This window comes from Pholis gunnellus (genome assembly GCF_910591455.1).
Source record: "Pholis gunnellus genome assembly, chromosome: 9".
Lineage (NCBI taxonomy): Eukaryota > Metazoa > Chordata > Actinopteri > Perciformes > Pholidae > Pholis > Pholis gunnellus.
In genome coordinates, this window is record NC_136535.1 from 10,022,308 (window position 1) to 10,049,450 (window position 27,143).

A 27,143-nucleotide genomic window follows, 5' to 3' on the forward strand; every position below is an offset into this window, starting at 1 on the left:
AGCACGCTCTTTCCCTTGTTTGTTTTTCATCTGACAACAGGCAAGTCCCAAAAGGTGCTGTCTCATTCCTTTGGATGCCACTCACTGGGTTTCAACAATAAATGCTTTATTCATGTCCCCCACTATTACCTGAACTGTACATACCCTCTCTGTAGAACAAAGCATCCAGTCATGACTCAGTCAAATAATCATTATGGCTCTTTAAGTACCTGTGTGGATAGGAGGAACTGGCAGTCAGAATTGAGGAATGTGCTTCAATAAAGCTGCCTTTGAATGCTTGCTCAGGAAATGTCATAACAGCAGGTGAAAAAAATAAAAAGACAGGACAGATTAGTCTTGCAGCTGCCAATGGCCAGCAGCCATCAGTGCACCTGATGGTCGAGCAGAGGGGTCTTTCCCACTCTGAAGTCATTTCAGAAAGTATCGCTGTAAAACAGTTTGTTGCCATATCTAATAGTCCAATGTATTATCCAGAGTAAACGGTTGTCCACCTTCATGTGCACAAGCCTCACAGTTTAAAGTATAACTCAAATCTTTTTTCAACTATTCCTCTGAAGAGAACAAAAACAAAAATGAATTTATCCTTCTAACAAGTATCATCTGTGTAGCCAAAGCCTAATATAACATATTTTTCCGTGCCATGGAGCTCTGTTGTCATCTAAAAGCTATTAAAAACACATAAAAGACTCATACTGTTGCACCGGGTGGAATATTTCTTCATTACGATGAACATGGCCGGCGCAGTTTGTTCTGAAACAGCTCTGTGACTGCATTTTCCATCTCTGAAGGGTTAGCTCCATGTTGGGCAGACATCACTGCTCTTGGTTCTTTTATGTGTTTTTAATAGTTGTTGGACTACAAGTTTAGAGTTTCATGGCACAGAGGCATAGGCTATAATAAAAGGATAATATAATATCGGGCTTATCCTTTAAAGACCCTATGTGGATTTAAAACATTCTGACTTTTGGGACTCCGAGCGGTAATAAAAAAAAAGATACGGCAGCAGACTGCAGTGCATGGATTTAAAGGCTGCACAGACTGCAACAACTCAACCCTAATGTTTAAAATGTTCTAGAAACTAATAATCTGAAATGTTCTCTACTCATATTGAAATTCGACGCAGGGCTTTTAAAGGGGCAAACATAGTGTCAAGCTCGAGAGGCCTTTTATCTGTTCATCTCAACCCTGTTCTCATTGTCCGTGAGTGACAGACGGTGGACAGCAGAAGCTTGTCTTGCTGACAGACCACCATCCCACAGCCACACCAACCCCGTCAGCACACTACTTACACACTTGCCAGGCCAGCACCCCCTTCAATTACAGACTCAGACAACAAACCAGAGCAGCATCATCCCCCTGTCAACTGACATCTAATTCATACAGGTCAAGGCACACATACAAGCATCTGCAAACAAGCCTAAACACAAACATTAGATTGCTGCAGTGGAATTGAAATTGTGGCCAACTATAGTTGCTGTATTGATTCAGTCAGTTGCTTTACAATGAGAAGATGGGGACGCACAACAGCACAGTATGCACTCACACACACACACACACAAAGCTCCGAATACGGTTTATATATATAGATAGATAGACACACACACACAGAGACATACAGCTCATGAATATTGAAAGAGTTTTGAGGGTTTCAACTGAACGCACATCTCTCTGTGTACTGTGTGTCATTGTTGAATAATTGACACCCCCCCCCCCCCCCCCCCCCCCCCCCCCCAGCACCACCACCACCACCCCTTGCAATCTCCGTTTGTCAGAATGAACAGTTGCGTTTCTGTGTTCCTCTCCAAGAGGAAATATACTTTTTCCACAGCTACAGTTCAACAGGCATGGGTGAAAAACTGAAACACGTCTTATTTGTCACGGCGACAGTGTTTGCGTTCGATGCCGAGCAGGCAACTTCGATTTCATGACGGTGCGTCTTTGTTGACAGGTACGAGATCAAGTACGACAAGGACGACTATGTGCTGAGAGTGAAGAAGGCTTCCATTAACGACGAGGGCGCGTTCACCTGTGTGGCAGAAAACCGCGTGGGCAAGCTGGAGGCCTCCGCCTCTCTCACTGTCAGAGGTAAGTAACGCCTTTGTTCTTTGTGAATAGCTCGCATGTGACAACACTTAGAGAAGCCGTGGGCCGCTGAAGTTATTGTGCTTGTGGACCAATGAGAGGTTTAGAATGGCAGTTGACTCCACAGGGTCCCCTTTACACAAATGGAAATCCAGAATGCTGACTCTCACAGTCGAGAAAGATGTAGACAGTCTATGAATGTGTTTAATTATTTACATTTCCAAGTGCAGTGTTGAAACACTGCCACCTCCCCCCCCCTGTCGCGGTGGTCTGCTAGCCACGCTGTCCTCCGTGCTGTAGCCAGCCAGTCAGCAAAGCCATTTCACAGATTACTGGTGCACACCGACAAACCCACACCTGGGGTTTGCAAGGTTAATAAAAACATTCTGACCATAATTCTCCTATTTTCACCACTGTTCTTCCCATTAAAGCCAAGTGTTTAAGGCCTCCGTGGAGAGTTTCAAAGCGGCACAAGGGGCCAGAGGGCGATAAAACAAGGTCTGGGTTGGAAGGTGGATTTGTGAAAGTAGCATCTTAGTGTTTTACTTGACACATATAGTAACACAGAAGAACCACTGGGAACTGGACCAACTCTTCTGGATAGAGAGCGGGGTTCCAGAAGCTCCAGTTTCTGAATAAAACCCACTTGCTGTCTTCACTTTGATCTCTCTCTCTTCCTCTTGCTGTCTTTTTTCTTCTCTGTCCATCCGCACTAGTGATAAACACACCCTCGCCTTGCTATTACAAACACACACCATCCGTAGAATTGTAGATTTCATTAATGCAGACAGCGAAGGTCCAGTAGTTGTGTTTGTCTCTGATGAGTGGAATTGGCTGCCCCCGCAGGTATTTAAATGCAATAAAAGATGTTTGAGCACCAGGGGGCGCTCATACCAGACTGCCTTCAACATTCTGTGTCCGAGAAACCGAGGCTTTGAGCTTCTCAGTAAAACTGTCTAGTGGACAAAGGCTACTGGATCCTCTCTGCCATGCTTACCCTGTGCCAGAAATGTGTTGGCCCCAACACAACATGTCATTCATTCTGACTTTGATTTCTTTTTGTCTTATTTTATTATATGTTTCTTTTGTTCGTCTTTTCTTGTTTTGTGTGTTTGTGTGTCTGTGTCTTGATTTGATCCTTTTGTGTATCCACTCCTTCATTGTTGTGTCTCCAGCTCGCCCTGTCGGTAAGTACCATCCTTCTGATTTGATTCCATCCTGCATGCCCTCTCCATACACATTAACGCATTAGACTGCTTGGCAATCAATAACCCTTGCTTTACCATTACTGCATTTGCACATCGCATTGTGTACCCTTAGAATTATTGAGATTTTACAGCTGGATTACTAAAGCACTAATGGCCTATTACACCAGGTCTGTTTGTTAATTGGATGTGATGCGTACCCAGCCTAATCAATGTAGCCACCTGCACTTATTTCTTTGTCAAAGCTCCAAGGGAACACTTTATTTTAATATGGATTCTTCTGTTTTCTGAGTAACCATATGTTTTGAACTTAATTAAATATATTTCTCAATCTATATCACCATCAACATGATGAAGCAACATTTTTTAGATAAAGAAAGCCTTATTTAGCATATCCTCTAGTGTTTAAAAAAATCAATTGCACTTGATCTCGACCGGCAGCTGGATTTCAACACCAGCATACTACAGCGCAGACTTATCAAGTACATTAACTCAAAGTTTCCGCTACCAGTGTAGCACTAGACCGTGCCCTTTACAATGACTGAGTGGGCTGGCAGTCTGAAGGCTCAGACGTTGTCAACTCATATGGTCCAGGACGTGTTTAACTTGCAATTCTTGAAGCCATCTGTGGATTTTTGGAACACAAAGCTGAGATCTGTTTGTTTTGGACGAGCTTCTCTCCGTCTGAGCCCCATGACACAGAGCTGGGGATCTCATTTTATTTCCCATGTGGATTGGGGGATGGTCAAGGCAGAACCAAATATGATACACTTAAGATGTTGAATTGTTGGAGGAAGTGAGTGTAAATGGGCATCTGCAGAGGAAGGTGTGCTTTCTGCAGGAACAAGAAACATGCGTCGGGACAAAGAAGTGAGAGGAAAAGAATGGCAGAAGTGTTTGTCGAGACAGGCTTGACTGGCGGGAAAAAAAAAACAGACACTGCCGGCAGGAATGGTTGCCAAAACAGCAGTGGCGGTTCTGCGATTGTCAAACTGTCAGCTTTCAAGAGGATGGAGGAAATTACACATTCACTCTGCCTGTGGGAAGAGACAGTAATTGCCGTTGACTTCTGAATAAAATATGATTGAACGTGGGATTTTAAAGGAGGGAGAAATGCTTCTTAGTTTCTGTGCCTGGCTGTACTGAGTAGATGTCTTTTTCTCTGTCCATTTGTTCTTTTCACCCTGAATGCTGTTTTAATGCGGAGCCCTCTCCAAACCAGGCAGATGTGGCTTGTCATGAATTAAATATGGGCGCCTGATCGTGTGTTTCCTCGGGAGGGGACAGGAAGGAGCCTCTCACGTGTCATTAAGGGTCTCTGAATCAAAAACAGGGCCAGTGTGAGTTAGCCCTGAGCTGTGAAACTGTCACACACTGACTTCCTCTTGATTTGTCTGAGTTTTTGATCTGTTCTCAGTGGGCCTCCCTCTCCCTCTTAAGGTCCATCCCCCTTGCATTTCCCACAAGTATTTTATTCCTTTTCCAAAGTCATTTTAAATATAGAAAGGGAGATTTAAGGTATAGAATGACCCCCAAGGTTCATTTTAAGCCACAAGGAAAAGACAAAACTACAGCTTTGATAGATACGGTGGGTATTTTGACCTGGTAGCAGTTGTTCTAACAGTCAAGTACAGTGAGAAACATATTTAATTACTGTACTGTATACCAGTTACAAAAAGATGGATGATGCCAAGTTTTTGCCAACAGATTTCTGTTTTCTATTAACTCTGGTGAAATCGAGCTATAACTGACTTGTTTTCTTTCGTTTTTGACATCCAGCTGCAAAATAATCATCTATAAAAGCAAAAGCCAATTATTAACCTCAAAACATTCACATAAGTTAATTCTGTATCCTTGATATGGAAGGTAGTTTGGTAACCTCTTTTGTATAAATTCAATTGACTGTGTGTGCATCAACAGTCTATGAGAATGAGAAAGAAGGAGATACTGACGGAGAGAGTGTGAGAAAGGACAAGGTCGGGCGCAGCAGTGATAGGGACCAGTCTGTAAGGTGTTAAACCATATTTTTTAGCGAGTAGTTAGTAATGCAGTGTGTGGGATGGAACACAGCAGAGGAAGTGGAGGGAGGGAACTGAGTCCTTGCCAGAGCATGATTTAGGAGCTCTGTATCAGGCCCAGCATTGTGAGAGCCACAAGATATCCAAGCTGCAGGAGGCCAAATGGGAAGGCAGTAAATCTGTAGCCATCTGTACCATTCCCAACTGTGTGTATCTTTGACAAATACACACCCCCAAAACGGGATTACATTGAGAAACCAGCCAAATGGGAAGAGTTCGGCCTTACTGGAACCAGCTGGCTTGTCAGTGAAAAGACTTACAAAGAAATCAAAAGAAACAGAAATGGTGCAACATGTTGCAGTGCAACAATTCAGAATTTTCTTTTGTTATAACATTTTACAACAATCTGTAAAAATGGCCTCTACTATCCTTTGTTTGGACTTACTCAGAGGCTTTCATTTGTTGACTTTCATTATCTCTGCAGAAACCATGATTCCCCCTGTAAGGAACGTGTCGTCGATGTTTTATCTTGGCAAACATGGGACTAAAGGCCCCAGTGAATAAACAAGTAGAGGTCTTGGGTCATGCAGTAAATTACCTCAGGTCAAGTTCAGATATTTTCAGAGATCTGGTTTTGCAGCTGAGATAGTTGTGGTAATATTCTGCAGTTTAGGATTAGCATATAGACACTGTGTGAGAAATGTGAGTCCAGGTAACTAGAGGTTAATAAACATAGACTGTGGGCTAAGGATGAAAAGTCTTCTTTGCTTCTATGTTGTCATCCAGATGCAGGACACTGAGGTTTTTGATTATTTTAGATAAAAACTGAATTCTTCTCTCATTTTTTTCTAATATTAACAATATGATCAATATTAAGATATCTGCTGTAATTAAGTAATGAAGTAGGAAAGAAAACATTAAATTCTGGTATTGCCCCAGCTATGCTCTCGGATTCACCAGCCTTGTTAATTGTCCTGTGACGAGTCATGTCTTGAACATGTGGAAATGTGAGGGAGGGGTGATATGAAGGCCTGCCTCCCTGACCTACCATGCAGGGAATGGTCCAGAGAGGCGACACTGCGCCCTAAAATAACTTCTTTTGATCTCATCTCCAAACTCCTCTCTCTTTATTATTGAGCTCCGTCTGCCAAGTTGTCAGTCAGAAATGTCTCACTCTGTTCAGACTGCGAGTGTGTGACAACTGGTCTGGCTCCTGATGGAGTCATGAATATTGACTGAGAAAGCTTCACACTATGAATTCAAAGTCTGATAGCTTCTCGAGCCTCTTCTCCGTTTGATGGAGAGGTAAACACAGAAATAGTGTTGTCTGTCTCTCACTCCCTGTTGATACAACTTTGATCAGAAGTACTGAGCCACTTCAGATCTCGACTTTTCTATGAGATGCATACTGATGCCGACTAAATCCTACATGTGGAAAGTCAGACATGATTAACCCGTACATGTCTATAACTGTGCGTAGTGTTGGATGTTTCCAGGGCATGGGTGTGCCTTTGTGTTGTCTCAGATCTAAGTGACTGAGGCGCCTCCCCGTGTGAATGCCAATGTGACTGTCATTCATTCAGCCTCAGCCTCACCTGGATGAATGGCCAACCCGGTTACCATGGCAATGTTAGTCATGATAGCCATTGGTGTCCTTCCTCTGTTCAGAGCCATTACAGAGCGATAGATTGACAAACGCTGCATGGAAGCTCTGTACGGCACTCCCATTTTGATTTGACCGTGTGGTATAGTGCTCGTTTTTGCTTGAAATCCCCGAGCCCTGATAATCTCCGGCCCTTATGTTTGGCCTCGCTGTGTGCCGCTGCTCTGCTAACACTGTTGTGTCTGCCCTTTGACTTCAGCTGCTCCCCAGTTTGTCATCCGCCCAAGGGACCAAATAGTGGCTCAAGGCCGCACGGCCACCTTCCCGTGTGAAACCAAAGGAAACCCTCAGCCTGCTGTCTTCTGGCAGAAGGAGGGAAGTCAGGTAAGAGTGAAGAATCTCACACAAACCAGTTTGTTGAAAACATATTTTTTCATGACTTTTTCACATTATTTCATACATGTGGAAATATATTGCAATCTTAGTGGGCAGCATTCGTTATCTACTCTGCGTCTTGTGGATTGCTGAGTACTTATGAGTCTCCTGCATACACTCACACACTCCCTCCTGCAAACTACACTATCTGACATCAGTATCTTTACTACAGACACAGATACACCTTTGTTCTCAGAAGCCGGCAAATGACAGCGTGCCTGGCAAAGTGCTAATCGCTTTCCTGTGACCCTGCACTGATAAGAACGATCCTATCCCTCATTCAAGCAGATAACCCATTCAAATACCTGGGTGTCCTCACAGCGCTCAACAACAGTTCCAATTAGGAGCCTGTTGGGGCTTGTAGATGAGCCAGAGATATGATTCAGCTCTGGCTAAGGTTCAAACACACACACACACCCACACACACATAGCCTGCAGGCCAACAATTACAGCAAAGTTCTTTTAAAAGAGTGAACAGAAGTGAGACACATGCTTACATGTCCTCACAAACATTTGGTGTAATGCTCACCCACTTTACCCCTTACCAATGTGTGACCTAAAGCTTATGACTCAGTAACACATAGTCATGTTGTGAACTTGTTCAGATAGATCAGATTTATGTCCGGCGTGTGTCTCACATTGTCATTATAGATGAGCCTTTTGAAATGAATGCACTACAAACACTTTTGTACAAGCAGTTGCACGCCCTCCACATCTCTGCACTTGTCTCTGTCTTTGTGTTTATGGAGGCTTTCTGTACCCCTCCCACACTGACGTATAAAAGGTGAAAAGGTATTTGTTTAGAGAACAAATTAAAGCTAATTCAGTTCAGTAATTAAATGGCAGAAAGGCCTTATTCCTCACGCTTGAGCATAATGGAGTGTACATCTCTCATGTGCTAGAGATACATAGAGCCCAATTAAAAAAAAAACGTAATCTGTTGCATTAAAGTGATTAAGTGTAATTAAATCCAGTTAATGTATTTGCGGATCATAAATACAAAAAAAAGAGAGCTGGGATAAAGTGGCTGCATAGCTAATAATGAATGAAGTAGAGGTGATAATTTACTAGTCATCAGTCCTCTGATCTTGGTTATGTACGCCGAGATATGTGGGATTGATAACCCCTTCCTCTTTAGCTGTTCTAAAGATACATTGTCAGCATAGGCTTTGTGGGTGAACGAGCAGCTCAAATCTGCTGTGGAATTGAAGCAGAAAGGGAAGCAGTCGTGAAGCCAACAAGAGCAAAACTTGCCTCCATATCACAGTGGAGCCTTTGGCTTGGCAGAAGAATATGTATGAAACCAAGTCATCAAACTGTATACATGTTGGGTAGTGTGTGTGTGTGTGTGTGTGTGTGTGTGTGTGTGTGTGTGTGTGTGTGTTTCCAGGCTGTACTGGTTCCATGTTCTCACTAATTGCCTGCTTGTACGTCTTCCTGCAGAATTTGCTCTTTCCCAACCAACCCCAGCAGCCGAGCAGTCGCTTCTCGGTGTCACCCAGCGGAGACCTCACCATCTCATCTGTGCAGCGGGCCGATGCTGGTTACTATATCTGCCAGGCCTTGACCGTTGCAGGCAGTATCCTCGCCAAGGCTCAACTGGAGGTCACAGATGGTGAGGGATAACCGAGGCGCAATTTCTTCCCTGCCAGCACACTAACACACACCTCAGCACCAATGCAAATGTGGAGAAGATGCGTTTCAACACAGATGTACTTGTTTAATTTTCTCCCACATGCATTTAGACATTTAGCCATTAACGAACACTGGATTTATACCGGCAACAGAGATCTGATTTTAGTTTGTCAAGGTTTAACTGTGGCACATTTTATGTGGAAAGTTGGCCTCTTAAAACCTGTGAAAGTCTACAGTAGGTACGCAAGCACATTTTTCTTCCTGTTGCTATCCCATGTGCAGCAATACATTCGGCTTGGGTTTGAAGAAATGCCGGTATGCACATGACCTTCAGTTACTGTGTTTTTGTAGTACGCTCTCTGTTTCATTTATTTTTTCCTGACACAATTTAATTAACATTTTCTACTTTTCCTTTTGGAAAGAAAATAAAGCATCGTCCTTGAGTTCCTTCAAGTTTAATGATCAGCGTTTTGGGTGAGTGGGTGAGGTGCAAGTATGTACGCGTGTGAGGGAGGGAGGGAGCAAGAGACAGAGACAGAGAAAGAGAGGGGACATGATTGAGTGAGGGAGTGAGTGACAATGGTTTTCTGTGGAATGAGTTATGTGGGCGCATCTAATCTGCTCAGCTGTTGTGATGGCAAGATCGACGGCCACCCATACGTCTGTTGAAGTACCTGCTAGCAGAAGGATTAAAAGCACTACAGGAACACTGTTTTCAACGTTTGGTCTGCAATAGGAATGGTTCTATTGCACGTCCTTCAGTTGCCTGGAATAACATATCAACACATTTTACAGCCAAATACTTATCAACAGCAAACCATTTCATTCATTTCAGTATTTATAGCAAAAGGCATGTTAACAAGAAGGGTGTTAGGCAGGTCTAAAAGGAAAGGAAGGGTAGGAGCAAAGAGTACAGAAGGGCCAGGTCACGGTCGGGTCATGGCCACACCTGCCGCAGTCTTCTTGTGATTTACTGCCCCGAGCTCAGACAACAGTCTGTGGCGTTCAAGGAGATCTGTAATGAGAAATTCCTGATCCAGAGACCCAAGGCCTTAGTTTAGCCTTTCCTCCTCCCTTTGTCACTCCTACAGTACATCAACACATTGAGGCGCATTAAAACCCTGGATAGCTGACTGTCTTCTTTTGATAGACATCGACTTAAGCTTCACTTAGGCAAAATGTATTTATAAAGATGAATGTAATATACTGTAATGAAACAAAATGCTTTAATGTAGCTTATAATGTAAATCTTTAGGTGAAGGCAATGGCAGACAGAACACTACACTGCAGCATAGTGAGTCCTTGTCTAGCAGCAGGTGCTTTGAATCATCTCTTGGCTTACTTTCAGATTTTTATCATCACTTTTGAATTCACATTATTGCATTTAGTCCGAATAAAAACAATCCAGAGGACTAAAACAGTAAACTGAAAATCTTTTGGCTCATGGTCGATACTTGTCTGGTTTCTGATCGTTTTTTTTCTCTTTCGGTCTTACGTGACCCAAAGCGAGGGGTGACTCTAACACAGCAGAGGTGTGTTACTTGGAAGCACTTCCTTTTGTCAGATGTATTTGCTAGAGTGGAAATAGGGGTGGAAACGAGGGTGTGATAATGTGTTGAAAGGTTACTGAGGTAGACTTGGTAATTAGCCCCTGCAGGTCTGACATCATTAATCCATACCTTCTAATTAATGTGGGTTCTGTGATGCCAGGGGGACTCCGCATTATTCAACTCTAAATATATAAACTGCCTGTGTGCTACTAACTCTCTCTGGGATCACCTCTGACATACGCACTATTTCATTGAAGGAACCCACAGGCTTTTTTGGCACATTATAACAAATTAATTTGTGCATGTGAAAGGAAATTCATCACAGCATTAGCATTCATCTGAAGTGAAATTAGAACAAAATATAAAATTATTATTTGATGTTTAGATACTACCCCTCACTCTGTTTACACCTCATTCAGGAACATGCAGTATTTGAAATTCACCTTTCACCGTGCCCCCAGTTCACATAACGAAGTATTTATCTGAACCACAGTGAGTCAATAGGCAAGAGTCTAACCGCTAAACTGTACCACAGAGTCTAGAGTAGAGTATAAAAATAAGGCTACCCAGGCAGTAACTGGAAACTGCTTAGCATCCCACTGCCACATCAATGCAACTAGAAAACGCTACTCAGCTGTTCTTTCCCTGCTTCCTGGAAAGACAGGATATAGTCATTGTTCTGTGGTGCAATTACAAGACCTGCAGAGAAAATAGTCCACTTTATGATAGATACCCACATCCACCCTCTGTGCATTTTAGGATCAATGCTGTCACTGAGTTTATTCCGCAGTCTTATGTGAACACAGATTTCCATCTGGACCTCAGGATGGTATGGATAATATGCACACATTTCTGTCTTTGTAACCACAGTGCTCACAGACAGGCCGCCACCCATCATTCGCCAAGGCCCATCCAATCAGACACTTGGGGTGGAAAGTGTGGCACTGTTGAAGTGCCAGGCATCAGGAGACCCCATCCCCTCTGTCAGCTGGCTGAAGGATGGGGTCAGTCTGCTGGGAAAGGACGCCCGCATGTCCCTGCAGGAGCTGGGCAGCCTGCAGATAAAAAATGTCAAGGTAAAAGATTGGTGTAAAGAATGACTACCTATCAATTTGTGCCTCTGTGCCAATGTTATATTCCTCCAACTAGAGTTTAACTGAAATCGTTTATTGCCGGCTCCCTTTAAGCGTCACACTTGGTCACTCTATTTTGATATTGGCCTTGGTTAAGTATCTTCATTTTAGATGTTTATAGAGTTATATGCGTTTGTGAGGGAATGCCTGCAGCACTGCAGGATACAAGCATTTGTCAAATTCAGTGGGACATGGCTTAAGCATAACTTAAGGTACCATAATGCCTTAAAGCAATGAATAGGCAGCATTGATTTTTTTTTGTTATTGTTTGATAGTATTACTTAGAGGCACGGCAGCTCCAACTGGGCTCAGCTGTGCAGGGTTGGATGGACTCCAGCTGTAGCATAGAAACATGTATGCACTTACCGATATACACACACACATGTGTACACACGTACACGTTTAGAGTAGATTAAATTTAAAAAGCTCACATCTTCCTTTCCCCACTCAGAGGCCTCAGTGGAATATCTATTACGCTTGACAAAGCTGCCGACCGCTGACATGTTATTTAATAAATGGAAGGAAGGCACAGGGACAAAAACCAACAAACAACCAAAGTTCCTAAGAGGGATGGAGAGACACGCCAGCTGTCATCGGTCCAGGGGGTTCCAGCAGCCCACCCTAAATTGATTAGCCTGGCTTTGTTGTGGTCGGCAGGACAGTGGGGTAATAAGGAGGGGGAGTGGGAAGGTGATGGAAGGGTGGTGAGTAGAAAATGGAATTCATTAGGAAATTAGCGTCAGCACTTTGAGGCACTCACAAATGACACACAATTTGGCCAGCACAAGGCTAGCTCATGAAGTCGCCCCATCGCTTTTTATTGTTTCAGCGATAACATATATTCAGTCATTGCTGCTGCTCTCAGAATGTGTAGAATAGAATGGCACTAAAAGTGTTAAGCTCTGTGTGTTGATGCTGTTAGTGTGTGTGTGTGTTTGTTTTTATTCATATATGCATGTATGTGTGTACTTTATACCAGCTTTCAGACTCTGGGATCTACACATGTGTGGCTACCAGCTCCAGCGGTGAAACATCATGGAGTGCTTTCTTGGAAGTCAAAGGTACAAGATGGTGTAATGATTCCAAATGTTTTATTTACTGAACAAAAAAATCAACTTGTCGACAGATTTCATGAGAAAAAGTGTTTTTCCCCCATCATCCTTCTCTCCGTTCAGAATCAGGTGGAGTGATAGTCATGAAAAACCACGATGAGAATGAGCTTCCAGGCCCGCCATCTAAACCTCAGGTCACAGATGTCACCAAGAACAGCGTGTCCTTGTCCTGGCAGCCTGGGATGGCTGGAGCATCACCTGTCTCCTCATTTGTCATTGAAGCATTCAGGTGCGTTTTACCAGTAACATCAAATCCCTCACTCACTCCTTAATACTCTTGGTATGCTTTGGATTGCATGTATAAAATAATAAATTATATCATGTGAAAATAAAATAAACATGAAACCACATTTTTTTTTCTTCCATTGCAGTCAATCAGTGAGCAACAGCTGGCAGACAGTAGCAGATCATGTCAAAACCACCCAGTTTACCGTCAAAGGCCTCCGTCCCAATACCATCTACTTGTTCATGGTCCGAGCAGTCACCAGCCAGGGCCTGAGTGACCCAAGCCCCATGTCTGATCCTGTCAGAACACAAGGTACTTACATAACGTTGCTATTAAAGGAATTTATTCTATCGACAGTATTTATTGAATACATGTGTAGTTATATGTGAACCTGTCATCATCACTTTCACTGGTGTGGTTTTCTTTTTCGCTCAGCATAATTTCTGTTTCTTCTGATAGGGGAAGGTTACTGTGCTCCCCTTCAAAGTGTGATACGTATCAACCCCTCTCAGCAATCTGCAGTGAATAGCTATACTGAAACACTACAGAACTTTCCAGAGGTCGAATCCTCCATCTCAGCCCACCTCATTAAGGCTACATTTGAGCAATTATGTAAAATGAGCATGTCTACTTTTGGAGGACCTAACTGAATTAGTGCTATCCTTGCTATGTTAATGATCATAGCAGGAGAAAATGACTGTCTCCAAACCCAAAGAAGATTTGATTACGGTACTGGACAGACCACAAGTCTCCAGATTACACTGATATGATAAGTCCCAGGCAAATAAAAAAGCAACCTTTGGCCAAGCGCTTTCAAATGCAGGCCAAGAGCGTGTTTGAAAAAAGTAGTCGATTGGAATTGCAGCATATCTCTTTCATGCTGAGGTGAAGGTCTTGAGATGATATAGAGACGCATTTATTGATGACATAAATTGATGACACATGTATTTAAACTGTATTTGGCTTGGCCTATTAATGTGACCTGTGATTCATGACCATGTTGGGTTGTCTGAATGAAGCTTTTTAAAAGATATATAATTTTCTCTCTTTTTTTTTGCCTCCCTCCAGTAAATAACTGGGGTTCGCTTCAACCACGCACAATATCTCATACACTGGAGGTTGTTTTTTTTGTTTACTGCTTGTAACTTGAAATATGTACATGTGCAAAATGGTAAATGAGCTGGAAAATAATGTCATCATGTCCATCTCCCATCCAATATGTCTCGGGTCACACATTCACATTTCATCTGTTGATGTGGTTGTTCAGGCAGGCCCCAGTAAGTGCACACATCGAAATATCTTTGCCAGCCCGAGTCTCCTTTCTTTTCTTCAGACCAGACAGGAGCCTTAATACAACATGGAATAAGGTCATTTTAATGCAGATGAAGTCGCTCCTGTTCAAATGAAGCCGTGATCACACGTTGTACGCTTCTTTGTTGAAGATGATTGGTCTATTCACTCACTCTTCTACCATTTCCCTTCTGATCGTGATGAAGAGAGGTTTAGTGTGTGAAACTGAGTGAACTCTTGTGAAAATCAAGTGGAGGGGAGTGGGAAACATTTTATTTTGAGCCATCTCGCTCCGTCTTTCTTTTTCTCACTTTTTTTCTTCTTCTTGCTCTCTCATAGATATAAGTCCTCCAGCCCAGGGTGTCGACCACAGGCACGTGCAGAAGGAGCTTGGTGAGGTCATAGTTCGGTTGCACAACCCAGTTGTCCTGAGTCCTACAACAATTCAGGTCACATGGACGGTAAGTGCAGCTTGTCTTTTTGCACACAGAATACAAATATATTGAACTAAGGCTACTTTCAGTTGGTATTTCTATATGTTCAGCTCGAGGCTTTACACCAGAAGAACTTAAATATATAAAATTGTCCATTTTGTATTTGGTTTTCTCATCGTCTTGCATTCTTTTTACATATTTGATTTTGTAAAATTGAGTCTTTAAGTCAGGATAAGTTTGTATTCTAAGATCCCTCTTTGAAGCCAAAAAGGTGCACCCCGAGGCTACCATTTGTTATATGTCAGGGAATTTGAGTCCGGTTGTTCCTTGAGACTGCTGCTTTGAAATACTGTAATTGCTCACTTAAAAGTAACATCAAATAGCTGAAAAATGTTTCTCTTAACCATCAAAAGAGATGTCAGAGACATCTGGTTGTTCATCAATCTTCCGTATATCTTCAGCTGCTTCCCTCTTAAGACAAAGACTTTGCGCAGATGGAATTAGATTGAAATTAATGTTTGTGGTGGAACTGCATTTTGTGAATACGAGTTTTCCTGTTTTCTTACTTTCAAGAAATGATGCATTAATCTTCTTTAACACTCATACATACAAGCATTACAAACACACACCTGCTCTTCCACCATGCGTGTGTGCGTATCGTGGTGTTTTTTGCCTCACAACAAGAATCACACTATGTCCCAAAATTAGGCCATTTTATGAAAAATGTGAAAAATGTAAAAACAGCCACAGACTTTTGTTTTCATTTACTTGCATGCTAATGAGGACAGAAATGGCTTCATATACTATATAAAGCTGAGGTGGTGATACAATAAAGCTATGTGAATGTTGATTTTGATCGTGGTGCTATGAATCAATCAGGTGCTGGTATTTACAGTATACACCTATCACTTAGTGGCCTGTTTCCATTTTCAAATGGACCACATTAGCAGTTTTCCTGGTGACATGTTTATTGACCCCTGTAATATCTTTCACCCCAACACTTGGTAGCTAATTTAATCCTAAAGCAGTGCTTCATGATTGTAATGTACAATCAACACGAAACATGGCTACCCAATCAATCAGGGGCCCTTTCAGTAAACAGAGGGGCCACTCTCAGAGAGCTTTTATATTCCCAAATCATTCCATTAATAAAAGTCATGCACCAAGCAGGGGATCCATTTTGCTGATTTACTCTGGCTACACTTGCGAAAAACAGCTGCTTAATACCCCACTTCAAAGCCCTGCTCACTTCTTCTACTGTTAACAAGCCATTACAGTGAGTTATGCGTCCGCTCCTCCTCTGCATAAATTCTGCATTTTCCGTCTCGCTAAATGGGTCCAAGTTTCAAGGGAGGGGTCCTTTGTGGGTTGCAAGGGGGCTATCAGACTTCCAGTCTCTCCGTCTTTTCTATGGGACAGATCCGCTGTTATCGCCTCTGCTGTGTATTCTCCTCATGTCCCCAGGGTGTCTGTATGAGTTGCTGCATGACATTCTCATACCCACAGCCCATCTTAGATGTGGGGGGGCCTGCTTTCTGGTGTCACTAGTTAGAATTTACAATAGATAGGAGGCATGCATGTGTCCTTTAAGGTGGCATTACGGAAAGTCTTTTTAATCGAGGGGGGAGCACTTTGGGCTGGTCGCTGCGTGTATGAGGTAATGTCAGGGTGTTAATTGAGCTAAGTGTGTCATAACTTGTGATAAACGGCCCATTAAACCAGCAGCAGCCTCTAAAGTGTCATGAATGCAATCTTGTGAGGAAGGAATACATTGCCAAAAAACATCCTTTTATGTTATCTAGTGGCTGGCCCAAGTAAGCATCTACCAATCTCCTCTGTGCAGTTATTTTTGCACTGAAACACACCAGTAATCTTGTCTTCACTCCCTTTCTCAGGTGGATCGTCAGTCCCAGTTCATCCAGGGTTACAGAGTTCTGTACAGGCAGACATCCGGGCTGCCTTCACCGGGACCCTGGCAGACCCAGGATGTGAAGGTCCCTTCTGAGCGCAGCGTCATCCTCTCCTCGCTCAAAAAGGGCATCGTGTATGAGATCAAGGTCCGTCCTTATTTCAACGAGTTTCAAGGCATGGACAGTGAATCCAGAACAGCACGGACGACCGAGGAAGGTATGAAGAAGAAGAACATGCTGAGTATTTTGTAGATTATGTCAGGAGCAAAACAACATAGGGATTCAAATAGTTGTGAGTCCCCCACAAATGTGGGTTGACGGGTGACACATGACCCCGTAGGCTGCTTTCATGTTGGTTTTTGTCATAATATCACACACTGAGAGCCGAGGGTATATGTGCGAATGAATGTGTGCGTGCCTGCATGTTTGTGCCTGTCTGTCTGACCTTCCTGCTGTGCTTTTTTTTTTTATGATTGGTGGTGTTAGTGCCAAACTTTTTTTAATCCATCACCCAGCCGCCACAGGCCTGAGCTGTGATTGGACGCAGCACACACTTCCTCCTGCGAAGATGATCTGTCGCCCAAAGCTTGATTCATACAGGCTCTGACAAGGCCACAGAGCAGTGTGGCACAGTATCACACACAAACAAACACACACAAAGGTCTGTGTTTGAAAGAATTTACTATTTTGACCTATGCCTAAACAGAAATGCGTCCAAAAGCACTGCTTCGACTTTCGAGTCTAATAACTGAAATAAAATGTTGATGTGATCTGAAGGAAAGACACTCGGTACATGCGGTTACACTAGCACAGAGAGACAAATACAGACTCCATATATTGGAGACAAAGCCCATCGTGCCACAGCATATTTAGGCCTGCATGTATGGGAGACAGTTCACATCCTGTCCGTGTGACAGGCCCATTTATTTTCCCTTTCTCAGAGGGACCATATCTCCTGTAGCCAGCCAGTGCACGCACTGCTGTAGTGGAACTGCCATCACATTACAGCTGTCCCTAACACTAACACACACATGCACAAAACGCATACATGCCAGCACACCACCTCTCCCGACGGCCTCCGGAACCTGCATGTCCCAGCTATTACCAATGTTGATAACGCTCCCCGCTTCTGCTCTATCTGCATCCCAGTCCCTCAGAGAGCTCGACCGCTTTCTATTTCTGTTACAAGCCCGCTGCTCTGCCTGGTCATAGCTGATACGCCGTCAAACACACAGCTCTAGGCTCCTCAGAGACCCTGGGACTACTAAGAAGGGCTGCTAGATGGATAGAGAAGTTTTGATCAGAGGGTGATTAAAACCTAGGTTGACCATTAGCTAACACAATTAGAGAATCCCTTGAGCAGGTCCAGATGGATGCGGGGTTACAGTATGCTCAGCTCTCTGATGCTGTGTCCATCTTTGTAGTCTCCCTCCTCCTCTTTCACACATTCTCTCACTCTCCATCTGGACAGTCATGCCATAGCCGATAAATGAACTCTAGTTGCCATCTGATTCCCACTGAATGATTGTCTAAGAAGTCACTAAGGATGCATATCTTTTATGCAAATGAATGCTTATTTAGGGGGGAAGGAAATCAGTAATGTTTGCATAAATGTCCATTTGTAGTGGACAGATCTTCATCCATGTTGATGGATATCTCTGGGGAAGGGCCACAGGTCTCCTCACACCACCCACTGCCTAACATTAGCTAGATATGATATGTTTGTTTTCCATCATCATGCAGCGCGGCACTGTGTGTGCGCGAGAGAGACAGGGGGTCACATTCCTGCCTGCAATACATCACTCCGCTAATGGCTCTATTAGGACAGCCTCCAGGGGCCTCTATTGAAAAATGTGTATTGTTTAGCAGAAATATGCATGATAATAAGCTGTTAAATCATTCATAGCATTAACTTTGAACGACATTGCCTCTGATTGCTGCCACGCACCAATCCGGCACTTTGTCACCTGGATGTAATGCAGCGTTGGAGAGCCCCTAAGCGTGATGGTTGATCAGATGCTCCCTTGGTAGATTGCTTCTAATCGGGCCAAGGTGTTGGGTTCATCATTGGACCCATTCATCTTCCACCATGCCAGGGCCTTCTGGCTCTCTGGGGGCCGGTGTGGCCAATCGCGCTGAGGGATGAGCACAGATTTACAGGGTGACACGTGCCATTTTGGATGGAGGCGAGGTGAGGGAGAGGCAGCCCAGGAGTAATTGACCTGTCAGTATTCTGCTGCGGTGCCGCTCTCCTGCCAGCCACTGCGGAAATGAGAAAACATTATTTTTAAAACGTTATTTCCAGTTGGGCCAACTGTTATTTATTTTTCCTCTGTTACCCCTTGTGGGGTCAGACAATTGTTGCCAAAAGAATAACAAGAGAGTGAGGCTCAGGAAAGCTTGGACTTGTCTTGTTTCTATCTACTTACTAGAGCCGATTCATTTAGATGTGCTTCGCTCTGAAGCTTTCCACTGATCCTCACCTACTGGCTTTAGTTTCATCTGGCTGATCGATGGAATCCGTCAATATGTTTACTGAGACCTTGTTTCCTTCCCCTAAAATGTGTTTTTTTGTCATATTTCTTTCTCGTCTGCGCTTCATCCTATAAGCTCGTTGACCCGCATGCCACCCTGGCTCGCTCGGTGCCGGAGTCTTAGTTTGACTGAGAGAGCACTTGCCTGACTGTGTCAGACTGTCATTCCACAAATCAATACGAGTATTGTCTGCGAAAATCCACCAGGTTGGAGCAGAGGATGGGATATTAAATCATAGTGAAACCCTAAAGAAAGGCTATAGCCATGTCAGACCTGCCGTGGTCTTCATGTAAATCCCCCCCTAATGAGACATCTTGACAGCCTTCAGCCACCTGTGCCATCCCCGAAGAATAACATTCCTCGGAAAAGTATGTGTTTGTGTGTGTGTGTGTGTGGTTTTGTGTATGTGCACTTGTGCCTACATATTTATGAGCTCCTGTTCAAACACATGCAGATGTAGAATACTGCTGTGCATCCCAGTATTCTGGTTTCTAAGGGACTACATACTCTTCTGCTGAGCTGCAGAATAGTGCATTTGATGGTTAATTGGTTATTTTGTGCCTCCTCTTTCAGCTCCCAGTGCCCCTCCTCAGCAGGTAACAGTCCTGACTGTGGGAAACCAGAACAGCACTTCCATTAGCATCTCCTGGGATCCCCCTGCACCAGACCACCAGAACGGCATCATCCAAGAATACAAGGTTTGTCTCAGCGAGTCAACGTGGATTTGCATTGAACTTATCGAAGCCAAATGGAATCAAGTGCCACTCTTATTTTTCCCCCTTTTAGATCTGGTGTCTAGGGAATGAGACACGCTTCCACGTGAATAAGACGGTGGATGCAGCCATACGCTCAGTGGTGGTGGGCGGGCTGCAGGTGGGAGTGGTGTACCGGGTGGAGGTGGCTGCCAGCACAAGTGCAGGGGTCGGAGTCAAGAGTGAACCTCAGTCCATTATCATCGGTAAGGTGGATTGACAAAAAGCATTCACAACATCAAATTTAAGTTTTTCCCTGTGTCAACATCAGTGTTCACAAAGAAGATTGTATTTCAGTACAAATAGTGTGAATGTTTACGTTACATACTAGGAACGCCCAAATGGATAATATTGTTAAAATACTACCATTTTTATATGTGACCTGACCACGAATGATTTATGTGGAGCTGAGGCAGATTGTGCCTGATTTGACCCATAACTGATGGCTTGGCCTGTAGCATGTTCTTATTTCCCCAGTGTCACTCACATAATCCATCTCCGAGAGCAGAGCCCCAAGCTTGCAGATATAATATCTTGTGTGTTTGTGTGTCTGTGGATGGGTGTGTGCCATCCTGTGGTTACACAGTAATATAAAAGATGGAAGAGCATGTGTGCAGCTTTGCATGAGTGTGTGTTTGTTCCTGTCAAATGTGTGGAAACATTTGTCTTACCATGCTCTAAGAAATAGTGGCGTGCACTCTAGTCAGGGTGAGCTGCGATTGGAGATCAATACAGACCAGGATCCTCTCCTCTCATTTCACATGGTGTGTTTTACCGGCAAAGGAGTGAATTAGGGGCCGAGCTCAGCAAACAACCTGGTGACCTGGGGGTTTGCTATAAGCTTTTAGGCTTTGTCTTTTTCAGTCTGTACATTAAATTTCACTGCACATCTTTTATATCCGTGTCCTGCTCCCTTGGTCAATATCTCTGTGGAAAATTCATCAAACCTACTTTCTTTGAGCTTAATCCAGCCCTAACCCTGTCTTGATGTATCTGCTCAGTAAAAAAAGTGAACATTTTCAAGCACGCCAGTATTACAGGGGAGGTCGGGTTATTTTGGACTCACCTTGAAGCAGCAAAATCACGCACAACAGCTTTGTTATTTCCTGTTTCTCTCCAGTAGCTACCCGACCAGCATCACACTAATGTTGCCTGTTTATCCCCGTGACCTCAGGTAAGGAATTCCGGGACGTGATTATACATGGAAACCGGAACAACAGCATCACAGAGCAGATCACTGATGTGGTGAAACAGCCTGCCTTTATCGCCGGTATTGGAGGGGCCTGCTGGGTCATCCTCATGGGCTTCAGCATCTGGCTCTACTGGCGGAGAAAGAAGAGAAAGGGCCTGAGCAACTACGCAGGTTAGACCATCATAGTCTCATGGTCACCAATGCACATTTACACTGACATTCTGCTCTTGTGCCTTAGCAAACAATGTAGAGTTCATCTTCTTCTCTGTCAAAGCAAGAATATTTCATACGCTACCATCTTTCAGTCTTAATCAGTACAGTTTTGATTAAAACATTGTAGAAGTTGCTGGCAATGAGGTTGACATTGCTAGGGTGTTAAAGCTCAAGAGGGAGACAGATGTCAGCGTGAATCATTCCCAGAGGGCTACAGTTTTGGCAAATCCACCCACGGTGTTGGTTAATAGCCCAGGGTGGTCGAGCTGAGTGGGCAGACTGGACTCTCCGCTGGTCACTGAAGTTGGAGTTCGTCCAGCTCTCCTCCCACACACTGACCCCGACTTCTTACTGAGTGACCCCCCAGTCAATACCAGCAACCGCCAAGTCCACGTGCACTGCCAAGGGTACAATATTTAATTAGAGAGCAGAAAATGGTAAGGAACTGACACATTAGTGTTGCAGTCAGTGCAGCACCATATTCAAACATAAGTTCTCGTCTTATTAACAAGCGGAAATTCAAAAGAAACACATTCTTTTCCATTTTTTTAAAATTATTTACAGCAAGTCAAAAAGAATAAGTACGTTGGCAGCTACTACATGCTGGTCTGGTTCATTTGCTCTTCATTTTTGTTTAGTTTCGTTTCCGTGTTTGTTTGTTCTCTTTGGTTTGTGCCACCAACCCTACACCTCTGTGGCTTGTGAGCTGGCTGCTTTCCTGGCTGTCGCTCTGCACGCTGGGCGGCGATGCGGTCTTACATTCTCTGACCCTCAGCACCTGCTGGCCTGACCCTGTCCTCGGTGTGCAGATACCCCTAAAGCACCGCTTATCTCTGCAGGCTATTAACACTCAACTTCTCTGTCTTCTTGTTTTACAGTTCAGTCCTTCACCTTCACCCCTGCAGGTACTGTTCATTTGTCCCGTCTCCTCACCCCACCTTAACGCAGATTCATCTCCTTCCCGCTTATAGTACTTGTGCTTGGATTGTCATGGCCAAAGCAAATCCAAACTTCCAAACCAAACATAGAAGCAACTTTGCTCGTCAAAGAAATCTGGATTTGCTATAGGCCATGATCCCAGCCCTGCAAACTTGAGCCTTTGTTCCTGCCAAACCTACAGCCTTATTTACCTATTGTGCTGTAATTGTGTGTATGTCCGTTGCTGTTTTTGAATGACATTTCATCCTGTCTTGTGTATCTTTTTTTTTTCGTGTGGTGCAGGGTGCGACTGCCCATTTTCCTCCTCCTCCTCTAATGATCTTATTCATCTTTGTTTTCTTTTTAAGACTCGGATCGTGTTTTAATTTATATATCTGTTCTCCATAGGTGTCATTTAGGAAGCTGGGTGGTGTATTTGATTGTTTTTTCCCTTTTCCCTCTGTATAGTGTTTGTGTTCTTCACTTGTAATGATTTCCCCCTCTACTGTGGCTACACATATTTGGCTGCCTTGGCTACATTTTTTTTTATTGCTAAAATATAGCCATTTTGATGGCAACATATTGTCACTGTCTGTCTTCTGCTGAATCAAGCCTGAGTGGCACCGCAGTCATGCATCTGACTGTCTGTCTGTGGTCTGTGGACTGACAGAAGAGTGGCCTATCAGAGACACTGAGCAGATGACAATGATCTATTTTGTAAAGTAAATCTGTAGCTATGCGGTCCATGTGGAGCCTACAGCTAAGAACCCATTTTACTATGGTCTTTCCACAGCAGCTGTAAAAACAGATTATGGAACACATTAATATGTTAGTGAAAGTTGTCTTTTTTGTTCTTTTTTTGCACACCTCAGAAAAGCCACAGTGGAAGCAGGTTATTTTGCTAAAAGAGTTCAGAGTGGCGAGCACAAAACAAGGTCATATATTGCAGAGATTATGGAGTTAGAGTGAGGTGATATTTGGAACATGAGCCAAAGTGCCGCTGAAGAGCCTTACAGTGCTGTGCGTCTCTGTATTGACAATTAGTTGATGTATCGAGAGTGTCCTGTCTCAGCCTCCTAAAGCTGTCAGAACATGAGGTAAATCACTACACTGTTGAGGCACACGTCCAACAGGAAGGAGATTTGATGGAATTTTTATACACTGATTATGTCCACCCCCCCCCCCCCCCCCCCCTTAATGCTTATTAAAGGGGATTAATCTGTATTCATATTGGAGAAAGTGCTTATCTGGAAGACGGAGGCGAGAAGCACAGCTATGCCACCGTGTCACTCTGGCTAACATAAAAGTCTTCCACAGCAGCCCAGAAATGTGCCTGAGCACAGATAGGGACTTCAGAGGCCTTCCCGCTGCACAGCCTCCCCTTGCCTGCCCCCTCCTTCTCCTGTCAGTCCTCTCTCAAGTGACAGAGAATGCTCTACTGCAAGTTTGTTGGTGGTGGAACAAAGAGAAATGGCTATATGACGGAATAAGGGACTCTGTCTCGAGCTGTCAAAGCTATGTTTTACTCAGGCAGACCTGCAATATTGGTTTTATCTGGTAAAACCTTTGTTAGCAGGAAGTATTTTAATTCCACTTTCCGCTGTTCATTTGCATAAACCTAAATGCAATAAATAAACTTGTGTCAACTGTGCCGACATTCATACTAGACAAGTTTTAAATTGTGTTTCTCTTCCCAAAAATCCTAAAATTCTGTTCATGTCGGAGGAAATTGGATTAAGTAAAGTCAGGTTATGTTGATGTTACATAAAAATGTCATGTTAGCAGCCACTGTAATCTATCATGGTAGTTTCCTCTACCCTGTCATCTGTGTTACTACGTCACCCACAGAAAAGCCCCCTCTGTCGCCCATGCCAGGGCTTGTTGTGGAATCAACCTGAATGAAACAGAAAAGAGAGGAGGAATGTTCAGCCTCCTCTCTTTAATCTCCATCTGTGGAACAAATGAGCTAAATTACTAACAGCTCTCCTTCCCTCTGTTGAGTAAACCGGCTCTCTTTTTTCCATCCTCTCTCCCCCACATCGGGGATGAGGTGTTTTCCAAAAACTCGTGCTGCTTTTCTGTGCTTCCAGTGATCCCTTGAAGTTCTGACATGCTTAGAACTCTCGATGCTGCTTTGTCATCATGGTCGTTGAACAGAGATGAAATGGATCCCTTCACAGCCGCCTCTCACTTTGAGCCATGGAGTTTTACTAGCCGTTGACAAAGCGCGGCCCTTGTTATCTATAGATCACTGTAATGGAACAGGCCACATGCATGGCTTCTGGGGAGCCCTGCCAGCGGAAGGATCAGTAACTCAGTCTCCACGCCCGTAGATAGAAAACTCAACGTGATTAATGAGCCCTCTGCCTTTTCTAATCATTTTTTGGCTGAGATTTAATCACAAATCTGATAATAACTCAGCAGCAAAATAAGAAAGATGAAATGAGTTCTGCCTCTCATCAGGCATCTTGTCCTTGAGGAGCACATGACGTCTCCACTTATGCAAAGCAAAGCAAAGCAATATGCAATTCCCATCATCGCACTTTTTTTAATTTTCATGAAAGGCATTGGACGCAGAGGGATCTCTTCGGGAATTCATCAACTATTTAGCTGTGTAAAATAAAATGAAAAAGAGCGGATGAATGCATTTGCTGTTAAAGCACAAGGGCAAACTGGACAACACTGAAACGACAATGTATCTTATCTTGATTGTGGAAAAAGATCCTGGTTGATTGCTATGTATTATACCAGAAACACTTAATATTTGGCTTTGTCTTTTTTTCCTCCATCTTCTTCCTCTTTGTTTCTTCTCGGATTTTAGTGACATTCCAGAGAGTGGATGGTGGTCTGATGAGCAATGGAAGGTGAGTGTCCCACCAGAAACCAAACAGCGGCAATCAGTATTCATGTGCAATATCGCAAGCAAATAAAACATCAATCTTCCCATCATTGTCATTTTATTCGATCCATCCCAAGCTTTACATGTCTTAACGCAAACTCTCCTCCACGGTCATGCATTGAGTCTACAGCAAGCTGCTTTTGATTTTAACACTGATAAATGACTGATAGATTGATAGGTAACCAATACCTGTTTGTGTGCCTGCCATGCAAACCGGCACGCAAATATACATTTCTAACACATCTCCGTTCATGCATCGATAGATGAACTCATAAATCTCCTCAACAGAATTAACAGAAACAATTTAAGCAGAGAGTGCTTTTATTTTGTCATTTATCTTCCGCTGCTGGCTACTGGCAACCCAGAAGCCCTCTGGAGTGATAAATTTGCCTGTCACCTTGCGTGGGCGGCTGGGATCTGAGCACATGTAATAATGTAAAAATAATTACCCAGGGGAGAGGTGTGCAGAGGTACCCTGCTTGCACCCCCATACAGCCTGCTCCATTTCAGTCTGCGTTAGTGAAAGAGAGGAGGGCTACAGAGAATAGGGCACATCTCAATGACACCGGTTACTGAGCCTTTGTGGCTATTCAAGAGACTCCCTTGAGAATCCCAGGCTTCTGTCTCTCTACTGCTTATCACACCTGACTAGGTAAAGCCTCCAGATCTCAAACACTCACGGAGAGATTGCCAACTAAATCTGACCCTGTGTGTCTCTGGGCTTTTGGGAAAGTGTCTGTTCTGCAGTCTGGTACTAGATTTTTTACATTTATGCTTTTCCCTTTTCCGTTACTGTGCGCGTATGTCTCGGGGCCACAATGGACAATTTTGCCGATATTGTTCTGTGAGCTGCCAGCATGCTCTCAATGAATTAGCCACGCCACTTGCCGTGCTTTTTCTCATCTACTTTCTGCTGTAGTGTTTTTCCTTCAATTTTCCACATAAGTGGTTCTGATTCTCACTCCAGCGAATGGGATTTGAAATGTCTGTATTTGTGAGGCTCCATATTTGTCATATCTTTAGTCAGAAGCGACTGCCGCAGTTTTCACAAGGCTGGAATAGGATGCAGTCTGGAACTCTTAACACAAGCCCCCAATCCGTTAGTCACTCTAGTGCCATCAAATTCCAGATGTTGCAACTTGCCCATCTGTCCTGAGAGTGGAGAATGTGTTAATTTGTTACATGAGATGTTTATTGCATTAATTAGACAATAGCAAATGAAGCCGCGTCTGTTTCCAGTTTCTCATTGGCTCCTGCCAAATTGCCCTGACTGAACAATTACGCTTAATCGATCACAAAATAAATGATTCATGGAAGATGAATAGGCTGCAGATTGGTAGACCTGGAAGATTTGACTTTGGCTGCTCAATTGAAATTGATAAAAGCCGATAAGGGCCCATTTATTATCCCCCTGCCAATAGGAAGATGTTAATTAGAAGGTAGTAATAACTTCCTATCCCGGCATTGATCAATATTTTAGCAAAGCAGATTCACTCCTTTAGGCTGGGAGAATGGGCTGAGCTTCGCAGTGCACAGGTTTCACTAACACTGTTGCTATGGAGATTCCTTTACATCCCAGGATCTGAATGCTTAATGACAGCATGTTCCCTGAGAGTTAATCTAGAAAAGTAATCTGTGTTTCCCATTGCTTTAAGTGTTAGCTAATGTCTAGACTTTTAATCCAAATTCCATTCACTAGTCTGTGGGACCATAAACACCTGATTTATGAAGTTGCTTTGGAATTAATATCTCTCACTCGGCTTATTTATGGGAAGCTCAGTGTCAGGCATCTAAGGCAGTATTTATGGTTCCCTAGCCTTCACAAGCAACCGTAATATCTAACAGGAAGAGGAATCGCTCCAAATCAAATTTTATCTGCCAAGGTCGCCATCCATCCTAGGTTGGGCAGGGATTAAAAGTTAAATGTTGACTTTTTATTAGATGTATGTCCCGGTGTCCACCCTCTCTCTCACACACACACACACACACACACCAATATGT

The 27,143-nt window shown here is 43.6% G+C and overlaps 1 protein-coding gene across 1 annotated transcript in view; it reads left to right on the forward strand.

Moving 5' to 3' along the window:
* The window catches only part of robo2 (roundabout, axon guidance receptor, homolog 2), a gene marked incomplete at its 5' end in the record, with an annotated part of 149,480 nt that overhangs the window by 103,147 nt on the left and 19,190 nt on the right, over positions 1-27,143 (forward strand). Inside the window, 15 exons of the mRNA XM_079166603.1 lie at positions 1,949-2,085; positions 3,258-3,269; positions 7,168-7,292; positions 8,787-8,958; positions 11,399-11,604; positions 12,641-12,722; positions 12,837-13,002; positions 13,145-13,311; positions 14,629-14,750; positions 16,619-16,850; positions 19,742-19,866; positions 19,955-20,126; positions 21,095-21,283; positions 22,204-22,230; positions 25,065-25,107. Coding sequence (XP_079022729.1) covers positions 1,949-2,085; positions 3,258-3,269; positions 7,168-7,292; positions 8,787-8,958; positions 11,399-11,604; positions 12,641-12,722; positions 12,837-13,002; positions 13,145-13,311; positions 14,629-14,750; positions 16,619-16,850; positions 19,742-19,866; positions 19,955-20,126; positions 21,095-21,283; positions 22,204-22,230; positions 25,065-25,107 — 1,977 coding nt within the window. The remainder of the gene's footprint in view (positions 1-1,948; positions 2,086-3,257; positions 3,270-7,167; positions 7,293-8,786; positions 8,959-11,398; positions 11,605-12,640; positions 12,723-12,836; positions 13,003-13,144; positions 13,312-14,628; positions 14,751-16,618; positions 16,851-19,741; positions 19,867-19,954; positions 20,127-21,094; positions 21,284-22,203; positions 22,231-25,064; positions 25,108-27,143) is intronic.